The sequence below is a fragment of the Pteropus vampyrus genome, unplaced genomic scaffold, assembly GCF_000151845.1.
Source record: "Pteropus vampyrus isolate Shadow unplaced genomic scaffold, Pvam_2.0 Scaffold25, whole genome shotgun sequence".
In the NCBI taxonomy this organism is placed as follows: domain Eukaryota; kingdom Metazoa; phylum Chordata; class Mammalia; order Chiroptera; family Pteropodidae; genus Pteropus; species Pteropus vampyrus.
In genome coordinates this window covers 4359566-4374499 of record NW_011888806.1, presented here as the reverse complement: position 1 = coordinate 4374499, position 14934 = coordinate 4359566, and the positions used below count along the sequence as shown (strand labels likewise).

Sequence of the window (14934 nt, the reverse complement as noted above, 5' to 3'; positions counted from 1 at the left end):
ATTTATTGGGGTGACATTGGTTAATAAAATTATATAGGTTTCAAGTGTACAATTCAATAATACATCATATGTATATTACATTATGTGTTCACCATCCAAAGTTAAATCTTTCTGTCATCATATATTTAACCCTCTCTTTCCTTTATCTACTTCTCTCCTCCCCACTTTTCCTCTGGTAACCACTAAACTGTTGTAACTGACTTTGTTACAGGGGAAATTTCCAAAGCTCCCTTTAAAATAATGGGATTTTTTTTAGTTTTTAATTACAAAATATTATACTGGGCATGATTAGTCACCCACAAAATGTCTGATGATGAATAGTAAAATACCCAATTCTACGCAATGCTAGCTTAATGGGAATGCTGGTTTTTTCAAGATTAAAGTATCTTTTTAGTAATGAAGAGTAGCCAAAACAAGTAAGTTTCATGGATTGTTGACTACTTTCCAGATTCTGGACTAGGTTCTAAATTTCAAAGATGAATTTTTAAAAAGTAATAATTCTGAGAATCAATAATGTATATTCTAATGAGGTAGACAAAGAAGTAAAATTTCATAACACAATGTTAAAATATGAACATATTCTAAGTATTAGAAGAGCACTAGGGAGGCTGTGGAGTTTGATCTCGTGCTGAGAAAACATCTACCAAGACATGGAGCTGTGAAAAAACAAGGAATGAGGATAGGATGTTTGCCTTATAATATGAACATGAATGAAGCGAAAGATTGTTTCTGAGAAAAGAAAAAGAAATTGGCCAAATTTTTGAAGGATCTTATATACTAGGGAGTTCTTAGGACAGTGGGCTACCTAGAAACTATTTAAATAAGGCAGAGATAGGATCAGATTTGCATATCAGAAAGACCACTTTAGCTTTGGTGCAGAGAGGATAAATTAGAGGTAGGTGAGAGTAGAGATAGGAAAAAGGCTTAGAAATAATTTTCCAGGTAAAATTTATGAGGATATTGGTGATGGAAAGGCAAAGGTAGTGACAGACTTGCAGTATGGTAAAATCTACGGAACTTGATGAGAGATTAGATGGGGTGGGGGTGTTACAGAGAAAGGCCATTGGTGAGAAAGAGGGATTAGCTGAGAATTAATCTAATTGGTGGGAAAATAAGGAGATGGCAATTCCAGAAACCATAGAGAACAAAATAATAGTAATAACAGTAATAAAATTAATAATCACAACTACCAGTAATTGAGCACTTACAGAGAGCTAACTACTAAGCTAAGTGTCTTATATGCAATATCCACTGCAAACTTCCAGATACCTTATTACATAATTATTATTTCCTCCTGTCTAATAGGCAAAGAAGTGACAATTTGGAACGTTTAAATAATTTGTCCAAGGAATGAAACTCAAATCTTTATGTTTTTCTAAACCCAGTTGCTTAGAAACTAAGCAGTTGCCCAGTGCACAGCTGTTGGCAGTACCTCTCAGTGTCAGGCTATCTTCCCTGACCACCTCAGACCATTTTCCAACACTTTGCATGCTCATTAGGTCTCAGTGACACTAATTCTCACTCTGTTGGCATATTGGTTGTGCTTTTAAGTTGTAAATTTCAGATCACTTTTTTATGCTGGAAAGCCTGCCTCTGTGCTGTACGTACAACAGCTCTCAGCTGCTGCAGCCAGTGAACAGCAGTGGGCACCAGGCAGGCTGTTTATGTGGTTACTAAGGGATCTTGGGACTACAATGTCTGTCCTTTGGCAGATACTGAAATCAGCATCCAGAGGAGGAAGCTAGGGAGAAAGTGTGAGGGGAAAATCCTGAACTGAGTTGGAGGATACTTTTACTATACCCTACTTGTGCCCCTTCTACTGTCATCCCTCTTTGCCTGAAGCATTTAGTGTCTAGCTTATCAACCAAATTCCATTATTTCATCCCCAGAAGAAAAATCCCTTCTGATGTGACAACTTGAGTTGACTTGTTCCATTCCATGAAAGATGGGATTAGACTTACAATTCTCCAGAGCTAGAACTCTTGTCATTTGTTGGTGAGCACTCCATACAAACAGGCTCAAATGTTTAAAAGAAAGAAAGGAAGAAAGAGATAAAGAGGGAAGGAGAGAGAAAGAGAGGGAGAGAGAAAGAGAGAGAGAGAGAGAGAGAAAAGGAAGGAAGGAAGGAAGGAAGGAAGGAAGGAAGGAAGGAAGGAAGAAGGGAAAGAAGGGAGAAAGGCAGGCAACAAGAGAAATAATTGAGATGGAAAAGAAGTTTATGGGAGATTTTTTAAAGTTTACATAGGTAAGATCTAGTCTTTCGTTAAAGGAAAATAGATAAAAATATGAGGGAAAGTCCACCGAAGGAAGAATAGGCATTAGATTTTTAAATAGTTGAAAATTTAGAAATGTATTTTTATCAACACATTTATTATAAAGTAATTTCATTAACACAAAGTCATATAAATGTCCCAAAGAGTTTGCTATGAAGAAAGTTATGACCATTTGAATCATAGATTCAATCTTTTACTAGGAAAGGAAATGAGAAATTAGTTTTGACTTCGATTCATGAATCTCTTCTTCAACAATATTTATAAGAGGTTATCCTGCTCCACAATCGTACACACACAGATCTATTAATAACCATTACACAAGGCATTATAAGGAGAGGAATCGTTATAATAATGATCTTCATATAAAAATAATAGATAAGTTGTTCAAATATTGATGTGACAAGTGTGACAATAACTCCTTGAAGAGGATACTGTTATTCTCTCCATTTATAGATGAGGAAAGTAAGATTCACAAGGGTACCTAACATCACATAACTCACAAATTAACAGATCTGCTTGATTTTAAAATCTAATCTACCCAATGTCAAAGCTATTGCTATCAGATATATCAGACTATCCCATGTGTCAAAATTAATTTTCAATGCTTGAAGGGTTTTAAATGTTTTCTTTTCTCGTGGAAAGAGTTTGAAATCAGCCTAGATTTGCTCAAATTCCTAAAGTTTACAGAGTGACCTAAATTAAAATTTCTTAGTATTTGTAATGTTTATGCAAATAACTATATATTTACCTACCAACTCTCAATATTGTTTGGTACCCAGGTCTCTAGTCATCTAGGAAATTACTATGAGGAATAAAAGAAGAATCTCAGTAAGATGATGAGAAAATAAGGCTGATTAGAGCGGCAAAGCTCTCATTCACCACTTACAGTTACAGACACTCATATTTTACTCTATGTGCATGACTGGGAGTGTGGATTTGGAAGGGGGGCTCAGGCTTAATGGAGTCACAGAGTGATAATTCAGTGAGTTTTATGTGAGTATATGTGGATTTTGTGTGGTTAGGTGGAGAAATGGAATATCCTAGTATGAGTGTATTCAGAGTTAACTCTTTTCTAGTATGCTCTAGATTTTCCCATTCCTTCTATGGCCTGGGTAAACATTGCCAATTGTGTAAAAAGAAATGTCAATATGTTCCATGGTAAATTAATTTATATATTAGATTCTTAATTATTTTAGAATTGTTTTGCATTTTAAAACAATTTGGCATGTCTCAAATCCACCTAGGTATTGACCTTCGGATACAATGTTTGAGGATTCCCACTTGTAGTGTAACTTACTAGATTTCTTTTAGAGGATCATAATATAGGCTGTAACATTTCTGCTGACTTTGCTCTAAAATCTTATTAGCATGAAAATAACAAAATGACCACTTATGATAGGCACTCCCTTTCTGTGCTGGGCTCCTAAAACAGCCTTCTCTTTCTATAATAAGCTATTTGAGCTCACTTCATTTTGTTTTATTTTTTTTTTTTTGTCACCTTTGTTACTATCTTGGCGTACTATAATGGAATGATACTGATTAGACAAGTTATAATTTTTATTGCAAGCATATCTCAAGGCAAATTTGTAAGCTGAACTTGTTATAGGAAATGAAGCTATAGGGAACATACCTTCGTTCTAAGGTATAAAATACCCTTAATTTAAAGTATGTTGAAAATAAACTGCCTGAATTTAAAGTATGTTGAAAATAAACTGCCTTTTTTCCTGGCATCAGGAACTTCACATAAATGATATATTAAGATATTTCTTTTAAAAATTCATTGCATACAAAAGAGTTTCACCAACTAAATTCTGTATTATAATTCTATATTCAAGTTGTAAAGATAACATTAAGATGATGCTGTGTTAAAAACCTAATTATGTTAAAGATACCAACATTTGATTTCATTGTCTTTTCATGGAAAATGAAGAAAGAGTGTTAATTTATTTCGGAGTATTTTACTAGTATGAGTATTTGGGCAAACCAGTTAGGTATTTAAACATAGGCATAAAAAATTTTCACCCCTAAACTCTGATCTTAGTACCACCAAATTGAAGCTTAACAATTATAATCAAGAGCGATTGCCAGGGCAAATATATGATGACAGAAGGAAATTTAACTTTGGCTTGTGTTCAGTTTACTTTTTAATTGTACACTTGAAACCCATATAATTTTATTAACCATTGTCACCTCAATAAATTTAATTTAAAAAGGAATGATTACCAGAACCATTTAGGCAGCAAGTGACCAATCCTATTCGAGAGGGTTTCTGCTGAACCCTAACATGGCCTTCTCCGGCTGTAGACCTTCAGGTTCTAGAAGATGAAAACTCTGTACGCTTCCCTAGCCTAGGCCCTTGTATTAATAGAAATTAAAGGAATGGGCCTATTATAACCCATATAGATATATTTCCTTTCTTTCCTGTGTTACCACTTTAGAGCATCCTCCACTAAATATTAGGAAATATGTTAAACTGTTAATGTTTGAATACAGTTTTAATCCTACAACTTGAAACAGCAATAAAAGAGAGCTAAATTGTTCTTTTGAATCAAAATTCTCATTGTTACACTATGACCAAGGTAATTATGGTATTTCCTAGGAACAAATGCCCTGTCACTCTGGTATTAAGTTATATCCTAGGTACATGTAGCACACTTATATTTCAGATTTTGCTATCTATTCTTCATTTATACTGCCACTTTACTCTATCTTTTATAAATGGTAGAATTACTTCAATAGTTGTAGAATATTCCAGAAAATTCTTTCCTTCAAATAGTGATTTTTAAGTGCATTATTTCATGCAGCAAAAGTATACAGCGGAAGTGAATTATCATGGTAGTTTCCATAAAGTAAATGATATACATCAATAACATAAATCTCAATAAAATGCAGATTTAAATTTTGCTCAAAGTAGTCTACGACCACACCACCCTGAACAAGCCCAATCCTGTTTGATCTTGGAAGTTAAGCAGAATCGGGCCTGGTTAGTACTTGGCTGGGAGACCACCTAGGAAGACCAGGTGCCAGTATCTAACTTTGAACGGTATGCTAAAGACACATATTTGTTTTTAAATGTCATTCATTGGAGTTGGGCACCTACACAAACTCAGTGAGATCCAGTGGAATGGTACTTGGTTCAGAGTAAGGAAACTGACTACTTATTTAGAGATAACCTGGAAAAAGTAGATATCATCTAACTCAAAGATTGATTTGAAAATTCTGGAGCATTATTCTGTAAAAGAGAAAGCTGAAAACATATTTAGTTTTACAGAAGCATGAAATTAATTTCATTTGAATACAAATAAATACTTCTCTCTTCTTCCTTCCCTCTCCTTCTGTCTTTTCTGTCTCTCTCCCTGCTCCCCACCTCTCTCTCCCTCTCTCTCTGTTTCCCTTCCTCCTCTCTCTTCCCATCTTGCTCTCTCACACACACTGACACATAGACATTTAAAACAAATAATATAGCAGAATAAATATAGAAATAAGAGTCAGCATCTTGAAGTAGAAATAATATGGCCTTTGAAGCCAGTCAGATCTACATTTGAATTCCATCTCTATTCCTCACTGACTGCCACATTGAGCAAGTCCTTTATTATCTCAACTTAAGTTTCCTCATCTGTAAAATGTGTAAAATATATGAACATGAGGCATTACTGTAAATAATGTATGTCGACTGCCTGGCATTGTGTAGTAGCCACTCAATAAGTAATGACTATTATAAATACTATTTTTTAAGTATACACTTGACCTCAAAACATGTTGTTTATGGAAAATATAATTATTTTATGAAAATATTTAAACCTTGCTACCTAAAGGAACATGGGCTTAAGGCTTATAGCATACTGAAATTTTTTTAAAAATTAAATAATTTTATGGTTACCTAGCAATCTAATTTAGTTTGTCTTTGCTTTGATGGGATTGCTAGATTTCATTTATTTATATATGCATTTATTTATTGATTTTGCAATGAAGATTTACAAAAAAAGCATTGCCTTACCACTAAAAATTTCCACTTTTCCTTCACTAATGATTTTATCTTCTCATGATCCAGATAATTGTCATACATCCAAACAGCAATTCTCCTTACATATTACATCTTAATATTAATAAACAACAAATAAGAAAAGCAATTTGACATTTGTATTTACATATATTGCTCTTTGCTTACTTTAGCTTTATTTCTACTTGAAAATATTTATTATTCTTTCTTTTGTCTCTCATCTCTCCTAATAATCCAGGTCTCTCCAGGACCTTTCCAAACAGACAGACATCCCTTACGGCACGGTCCTGGACTCTGCAGTGTATGAGCACGTTCGCATGAAGGGAATGAATCCTTTTGAGAGGGATAGCATGTATTCCCAAATGTGGCGGATGATCAACCGAAGCAATGGGTCAGAGAATAACGTTCTGGAGTCTCAAGCAGGCATTCAAAAGGTACTGGCCATAGTTCTTCATTCATAGCCTACCATTTTGTCTTCTCTGTTGAAATTGCTAAGTTGAGATTGGTTAATTGTTTTTAATGTTAACTTTGACATAGAGTTTTCAGTTCAATTATATCTTCCATTGATTGAAGAAGATTTTGAGGTGACTCAGTATTCCAATAGAGGGAATCCAGAGCCCTCTATGGTATCTCTAAAGGATCTGTTTCCAATGTAATCCAAAGCTAGAAGACATGAGCTGGTATTTTGTTCAGAACAGGGTCAGAGACTTATACACATGAAGACTAAGAAGGTTTTCACAAATCAAATTCCAAATATCATTCAGGTTATCCAATTCTTTCAAATGATTCAAGGTATTTTCTACACTACATTTGTTTTTAGATGAAAACCTTATATTTACTTATCATTATGTAAAGCTATCTGTGAGTAAAAGTTCATCTTGTCAACAAAGTTTCTGCAAATGACTGTTTCTATTTCTGAAAGTAAAAATTGTTATATCTTATCTTTATATAACCATAATATAGAAGTTATTTTACAAAAAAAAAAAAAAAAAAAAAAGAGGAAAGCGGCTTAGAAAGCAGTTCTTTGTGCGAAGAACAGGAAGCTAGTTTTTATTCTGGTCTATAGTTTATACATATGTATACAGAAGTAATTCTTTCTCGGGTCCCATCAACCTCCATGTAAGAACTGAATGATTTTTGCTTAAAATTATTTTAGTGGCTACACAGTGAAAATCACAATGGCTGATATTCAATAAATAATTATAGGATGAATGAATGAATAAATGAATGTCAATAACAGCTGCAATGGTAGTATACACTTTTTTCTCTGTGACCTTCCATAGTAGAACAATTTGGACCTCAAATCTGAGTTCCTTGTTCAAAATCAGACTCAATAATACCATATTGGAGAATGTTTTGATGACTATAAAAATTATTCTGCCACAGGTTCAAACATTATTCCATGCCTTTTCATATGATGTTCTATATCTGCTACTGCTATTGCTATGGCCCCCTAGAGTTAGCCTAGTAATTTTTGCAGTCACTATATTGATACTATTACTTAAAAAAAATGATGATGCTCATATAAAGTTCTCTCCAAGTACTAATAATACCTTTAAGGAAGTGAATGTCCTTAAAAAATTAGAAATGGCCTCTAACTCCTTCACCCTTATTGTATTTATTCCAGTTTCCCAGGGCCCACGTATTAATCCTTAAATGTTTCTTTATTGTTTTTCTCAAGAGGCCCATTGGCTCCTGGAAGTTTAATATGGTGTCCTTAAGTTAGTGGGGGTTGGGGGAAGGTGGGGAGAATGGGTGGGTAAATGGACATATATGTTGTCTGGGGAATAAGGGAGAGTATGCATTTTAGTGTTTAGTAGTTTCTCGTAGGATGTAAATGAATATAACCTTCTGAATAAGTATACTAAATGGTTTTTGGAAGAGTTATTTTTTTCTTCACAATGTCTACTGTTAAAAATAATTTTGTTTCCTTGAAGATGAGTATAAATTGAAATTCATTGTTTATATTTCCATTCCATTTTAGAAGCCAAAGCTCTCCACACTTTACAACCTTTTTCTATACCATATTATTCTAAAGAAACTTTATTTTTTTCTCCCTGAAGACAGATTTCTAATCAAAAAAATTTTTTAAAAGCTTACATATTTACTCATTTATTATTTACTTATTCGTCCAATATTTGCTAAGTACCATTTTTATACCAAGCACTGATCTAGGAATTGGAGATAAACTTAACCACAGAGAAATGATCATTAGATTCATGAAATATAGTCTGGTGAGAGAGATAGAAATGGGAACTAAAATATATAATCAAACAAAATGAGTTAAATTTGATAAATGCCATGAAATAAACATATAGAGTGCTATTGTAGAAATTAAAGAAGGAATGAATCTACTTGAGGTACAGTTATCGCATAAGGCTCCCTAAGAAGATAAAAAGAGTGGAAATAGTGAGACCATAAGAGACTCTTATAACTTTCTGAAGTGCCCAGAAAAGTGGATACATGTAAACAAGGCCTTGTTTTATTCTTATGTTCTTATACACACACATAACTCATATCCCTTACGTTCTTTGTATTAGTACAAACTGGGTATACCACTTATATTCTTGTATTTCCAGAATAATATATAAATCATAAAGATATAGGATATCAATTGCCACTTAAAATCTTTAATAGTCATATATGTGTTAAGATATAGATGTATATCTTCTAAGGTCTTCAGCATTGTTTAAGAAAATCTCTCCTTTCCCAAGTACATATGTACAGTTTTCTACATTTTCTGGGTTTTTTTTTTTTTTTTTACTTTTATGTTGTTTAACCATATGGAATTTAATTTGATATTTGGGTATACGTAAAAATAAATTTTAAATATTCACAGAGAATATTTCAACATGAGATTCCATGAAATAAAGGTGTCTTTGACTAGACCATTGATAATTTTGTGGCATGTTTTGAGAAATTGTGTTCATTATTCTTTAAGCTTTGCTATTTCTCTTTTCTTTAAATATGTAGCCATTTCATCACCCTTCAATATGGATTAATATTTCTTATGTTGTTAAATGTCATACTTAAAAAAAAAAAAATCCGTATGAAGAACAGAAAGAACTCTAATTATAGAGACAAACTATCTGGTTTTCTTTCCTGGTTCTTCCAGTTCTTAGCTGTATAACTTTGTGTAGGTCACTTGTCTTCTCTAAGACTCACTTTACCCATCTGTAAAGTGATCACAGTGTGGGAATCAAAAGCCTGGGCTTGGTACGCACATCAACCTGGGTTTGAATTCTGTTCATTTTTGTTGTTGTTTAAATAAAATGTATAAATGTGACTAGCTAGTTACTTCAAATCTCTGGGCTCCAGGATTTTCATCATGAATTTCTACCTCCTATGGTTTTGTCATTACTTAAAAAAATAATAATAATATATGTAGAAGCTTCAATAAATAGTATGATTAGAGCTATCAGCTCATAAGTCTAAAAATTACCTGAGAAAATACATATGAGGGATTTGTAACTACAAAGCATTATTATTTAATATTTCCTAAGTTAACTTAAAATTGTGACATAAAAAAAAGATAATGCAATAAAAGACCCAGAGAACGATTTCTATCCCCTGATAGTCTGCTGATAAAGAGGACTTATGAGTTTTGAGTATTTATACACCACATTTATTCAGTTTTCTGATTTACTAGAGGGGTAGTGAAGAATATCCTTAAGAATTCATAATGAAAAATACCAAAGTGAAATTTGCTTATACTACATATTTCTTTCAACCAAAATCACAGTCAAGTGAAAATTGATTACACAGAGAATAGGTAGTAATAGCAAAATGTATTTTGGTTCAGTTTGCAAGGTCTTGGCCAGTTTCTATTAAAACAAAACCAACCAACCAACAAACAATAACCTCACCGGGAGTTCATGAGACTGAGAACACTTGAAATGTAGTTGTGGCTTCTTCCGTGAGTAAGTTGTCTTATACATATCACACAGAAGCTTCCTATTCTTTGTCAATGATTTCCTCAGAGGTTAATATTCCACAAAAGGCCAAACTTCTTCTGCAGTATCTTTGACAAGAATTTATATGTATATATAGTAACTGCCTTACAGGAAAACCTGCACTATCGTGAAAAACAATCCTCACAATCTAATTATAACAAAATAGATCCAATTAATGTCACAGCTTGTGCTTGTTCTTAATTGTGCTACTAGTCTCATTAAGTTTCTTTTTCTTGAAGGTAGATCCTGATGCCTTCTAATATCTTCATTCTTCTCTTGCCAAAGAAACCTGTTTAATGAGGATTAAGTCAATGAGTTCTGATCTACTATTCTTGGGAGACACTCACCTATACCAAAAGTAGCCTATTTAAACTAGAACAAATTTATTTTTGTTTTCCTCTTCCAAGGACTTTTTGCACAAATATAAAAAGTGTGATTTGAATAATATAACCGAATTTTTAAATGTATTCATCCAACACTTGTTTATAGAGCACCTGTTTATAGAGCACCTGTATCAGCCAGTATTTTAGTCACTGGAGTGAACACAAATGAAAACAAAATGCCTTCATGGAGTTTATATTCTAGTGGAGGAAGCAGATAATAAGCAAGATAAATAAAATATGTTGTATTTCAGTAGTGATAAGTGTTAAGGAGAAAAATAGAGTAGGTGAGGGAGAGGAGGACATGGAGAAGATAAACTACTTTGTTACATCGGATGGCCAGGAAAGTCTTCACTAAGAAAGTGATACTGGAATAAAAACTTGAAGCAGATGGGGAAAGGAAGATGAGGAAGCGGGAGAGAGGGAAAGAGAAAGAGATATATATCTGCATGAAGTGTTTCCAGACAGAGGGGTCAGCCAATGCAAAGGCTGTAAGTGAGTGCATGCCTGGATATCCTAAGACTATGAGAGGTCAGTGCAGTTCCAGAAATAAGGGATAATATCAGAAGTGTAACAGGTCACAGAGGCAGAGGGCCAAGTGGTAGGAAGAAGGCAAATCATATAGGGTCTCATTACTCATAGCATAGCCTGTGAACTAACTTGAAAGCTTGTTAGAAATGCAGACTCTTAGGCCCATCTCAACTCTTCTGAATGCAAATTTCATTCTAACAAGATTCATATGCATGATAAAGTCTGAGAAGTGCTAACACAGCGCTGTATGGAACATTTTATGTGGGCTTTTACTCTGTATAAGATTTACTCTGTTAGGTGGCAATGTGGAAGCTAGAAACCAGTTAGGAGGCCATGATGGTGACTCAACAACATTCTAAATTACACCATCGAAAATCAATTTTTGTTAAAACCCAAATATATATTAGAAGACTATAACTTTAAGCTGTTATTAGCATTAGCACAATGATGGAAATTTAGTCTATCAGATTATTTTAGGAGGAACTGGGACATGAGACAGGTAATTTCTGAGAACAGATAAATTCTAGGTTGCAGATGAAGATCTGACTAGGAATGAAGGATCTGTGCGTAGCACTGATATAGAAATGCCTCTGGTTATTAAGAGGGCAATATTCATTGCTGGATAACCTATTATAACTCAAATGGTGAAGAACAAATTATTGCAGAACCTCAGCAATAAAGACTACTAGGGAAAAAAAAAGAAATTCAGGATTCATAGTATTAGAAATCCTGTCCTAGTCAGAGGATCTCAATGGTAAGTATATAATACTTCAGACTATATAGTTCAATGAGGTGTAAACTCTAAGGGATACCATAGCAACCAAAAAGTGGATGGTGATGCCGGCAGCAGCAGTATTGGATTGATTAGAAAGATAGCATCAATAACAGTTAAGTAGACTTAGTCTACTTAAGTCCCAGAGCAGTAAGGGGAAAGGGGAACTGACAAGGTTTAGATGGGGCATCAAGGCTCCTGCCAAGAGCTGGGTTTCAGGGCTCAGCTCTAATCCTAGCTGGAAAACTGGAGGACTGAAATGAAAGCCAAGATGAAAGACTGGTTATATTAAATTGGCCCAAATCAAGGATTTTTGGAGAACTGTGGCAGAAAGGCAAACTTCAGACCCTATGCAATTGTGAGGAAAGTATACTCATTTTATTCATCTCTGGCTGAAAAATTGGGTGGACTGAACTTATTTATTCAGCACATAATCAGGGAGCAACTATTATTTACCAGGCACTGTTATAGGCTTGGGAGGTATAATACAACAAGTGAAGTCCTTGCTCAAATAGATTATATTGTAGTGGAGAGAAAACAAGCACATAAATGTGTACTATAAAGGAAAAAATGCAAGGGTAAGAATGAAAGAGAGCAGAAGCAGAAACAGGGTGTTGCCATCGTATATTGGATGGTCTCAGAAGGCATCTCTGAGAAAGTGACATTTGAACAGAGACTTGAAAGAGGACAAGGTATGAGCCATAAAGATGGTAGAGAGAAAGGACAGGAAGTGCTTCAGGCAGAAGGAACGCTCACTGCAAAATTTCTATGGCAGAAGCTAGCTTAGTCTAATGGAGAGGACTATCAAGAAGACCAATGGTGCTGAAGCAGGTGCACAGAAAGAGTTTTGGGGGTGGTGGGACAAAGGGGTAAGAGATATCAAAGTGGGAGTTAGGCAGGATGGAGGCTGTTAAAAATGTCGATGCTTGGATCCCACTAAGGTTCCAGTTGTATCTTATTTGGGGAATGGAAAGCACCTAAAGATCTTAAAACTCTTTAGGTGATTCTCATTTATTAGAGGTTCAACATCACTGGTATAATATTTCGTGACCCATTTAAATGACTTTGACTTTTATTTTGAGATGGGAAACTAAGGGGAGAGTTGTGAGCAGAGGAGTGACACGATATGACTTACCTTTTAAAGGTCCACTCTTGGTGCTGTATGGAAAAGGAGAGGACATAGGGGAGGGAGTGTCAAGGCTGGAAGCAGACCAGTGAGGAGGCCACTGCAATAATCTGAGATACACTGGTGGATGGACCAGAGCGGTTATGGTAGAATTGGTGAGAAGTAACTGAATTTGAATATATTTTGAAGGTAGCTCTGACAAGATTTTCTAAAATATTGAATGTGGGGTATGGAAAAGAGGAGTTAAAGATGAATCCAATGTCTTTGTTCAAAGTAGTCGGAAGAATCAAATTGCCTTTTTTTTTTTTTTTCGAGATTGAGAAAACTATGGAAAGAGCAGTTTCGAATAGCCAAATTAGAAATTGTCTTTGATATGATAATTTATATGAAATGCTTATTAATTATCTAGATAAAGATGCCAAGAAAGCCGCTGCACATATGAGTTGGGTGTTCAGGAGGAAGTTCTAGCTGGAGATAAATATTTGGAGAATATTAGCATAGAGTTTGTATTTAAAGTAATAAAACTCGATGATATCACCAAGGATGTGTGTGTATCTATAGAAGAAAGATGCCTGAAGAGTAATCCCTGGGACAATTTAGTCTTTAGAGAAGGGAAAGATAAAAAGAGTATAAAAGAGTCAAGGAAAGATCAGCCAGTGATGCAGGACAAAAACTAAAAATGGTTGTTTAAAGACAAATTTAAAAAGTGTTTCAAGGAATTTCAAATTATCAACTGTCTGTCAAATGATGCTCGTGGATCAAGTATAATGAAGACTGAAAATTAATGATTTATTGGCAACCAGTGGACCTTGACAGGAGCAGATCTGGTAGAGAAAAAGGAAAAGATATTAAAATTACACTGGAGAGAAAAAAGAATGAGAAGTGATTCAGTGGAGATTATGCGAATAGGTACATTTTATAGAAGCTTTGCTAAAAGGAAATGTTGAGTAATGGAAGGGGTTCCTGGAATGGAATGTGAGGTTTAGGGGAAATTTTTTATGAAATAAATATACAATATCTGTATATTGATAGATGATACAGTAAGGAAAACTCATGATGCAGGAGAGTAACAGGAGACCTGTCCTTGAGTAGATAAGTAATGGGCGCCAGTGCACAAGTGGAGGGTTTAGACTTAGGAGCACAACCTATCCACAATAATGTTACCAAAAAAAAGAAAAAAACAAGTTTGGCTGCTTGCTGCTCAAAAGCCAATACTTGAGAGGCAAGTGTTGAGTGAAGAGGAAAACTTGCTTTATTCAGGAAACCTCCAGCCTGGGAAGACAGCGCACTAATCTCCAAAGGCCACCTCTGAAGTTCTGGACCAAGCAGAGGAGTTTTAAAGGGAGGAAGGGGAGGAGGAGTTCCAGGGAACTGAGTCACAGATTATGCTCTTTCACACCAGACTCCTGGGCACCAGCAGCTGGTTGTAGCTACCCTAGAGACAGTCCTTCCTTCTGCAAAACAAATTCATAAATTATCTTCTATACCCTGAAGTTATCTCTTCCTGCTGGACAAAGAAACAGCACATCAGCAACACAAAATTACATTTGAGAATAAAAAGAGTTGAGCAAAAAGTGTGGGTAACATGTGAACAAAGACCTAATTAAGAATTAAATTATTTAATGATAGCTGCCAAAAATACTAGGGGTATTAAAATTACAAGGGTTTGGCTACAGTAAGAGGAGAAAAGATAGAGCGTGTGGGCAGACATGCAGATAGTTGGAAGGTAAAGTGGTGGGAACAAGTGAAAGTTTGTTTTAGATTACTTGTATTTACTAAAGGAAACAGGAAGCAAGACCATTACCAAAGTGTAAGCAGCAGGATAGAAACTATGGGAATTTAAAGAGAAGATAGGAATGGTTGCTATGGAGAAAGGGAAAGACAGTAGACTAGTGAAAT

At 34.7% G+C, this 14934-nt stretch overlaps 1 protein-coding gene and 1 pseudogene across 2 annotated transcripts in view; both read left to right on the top strand.

Annotated features, from left to right (window-relative positions):
- Positions 1-14934, top strand: part of GRID2 (glutamate ionotropic receptor delta type subunit 2) — a 1302586-nt gene that overhangs the window by 1089580 nt on the left and 198072 nt on the right. For both annotated transcript variants that reach the window (XM_011356280.1, XM_011356282.1), the window contains one exon: positions 6512-6707. In XM_011356280.1, coding sequence (XP_011354582.1) covers positions 6512-6707 — 196 coding nt within the window. The remainder of the gene's footprint in view (positions 1-6511; positions 6708-14934) is intronic.
- LOC111737317 lies at positions 5187-5305 on the top strand (annotated as a pseudogene).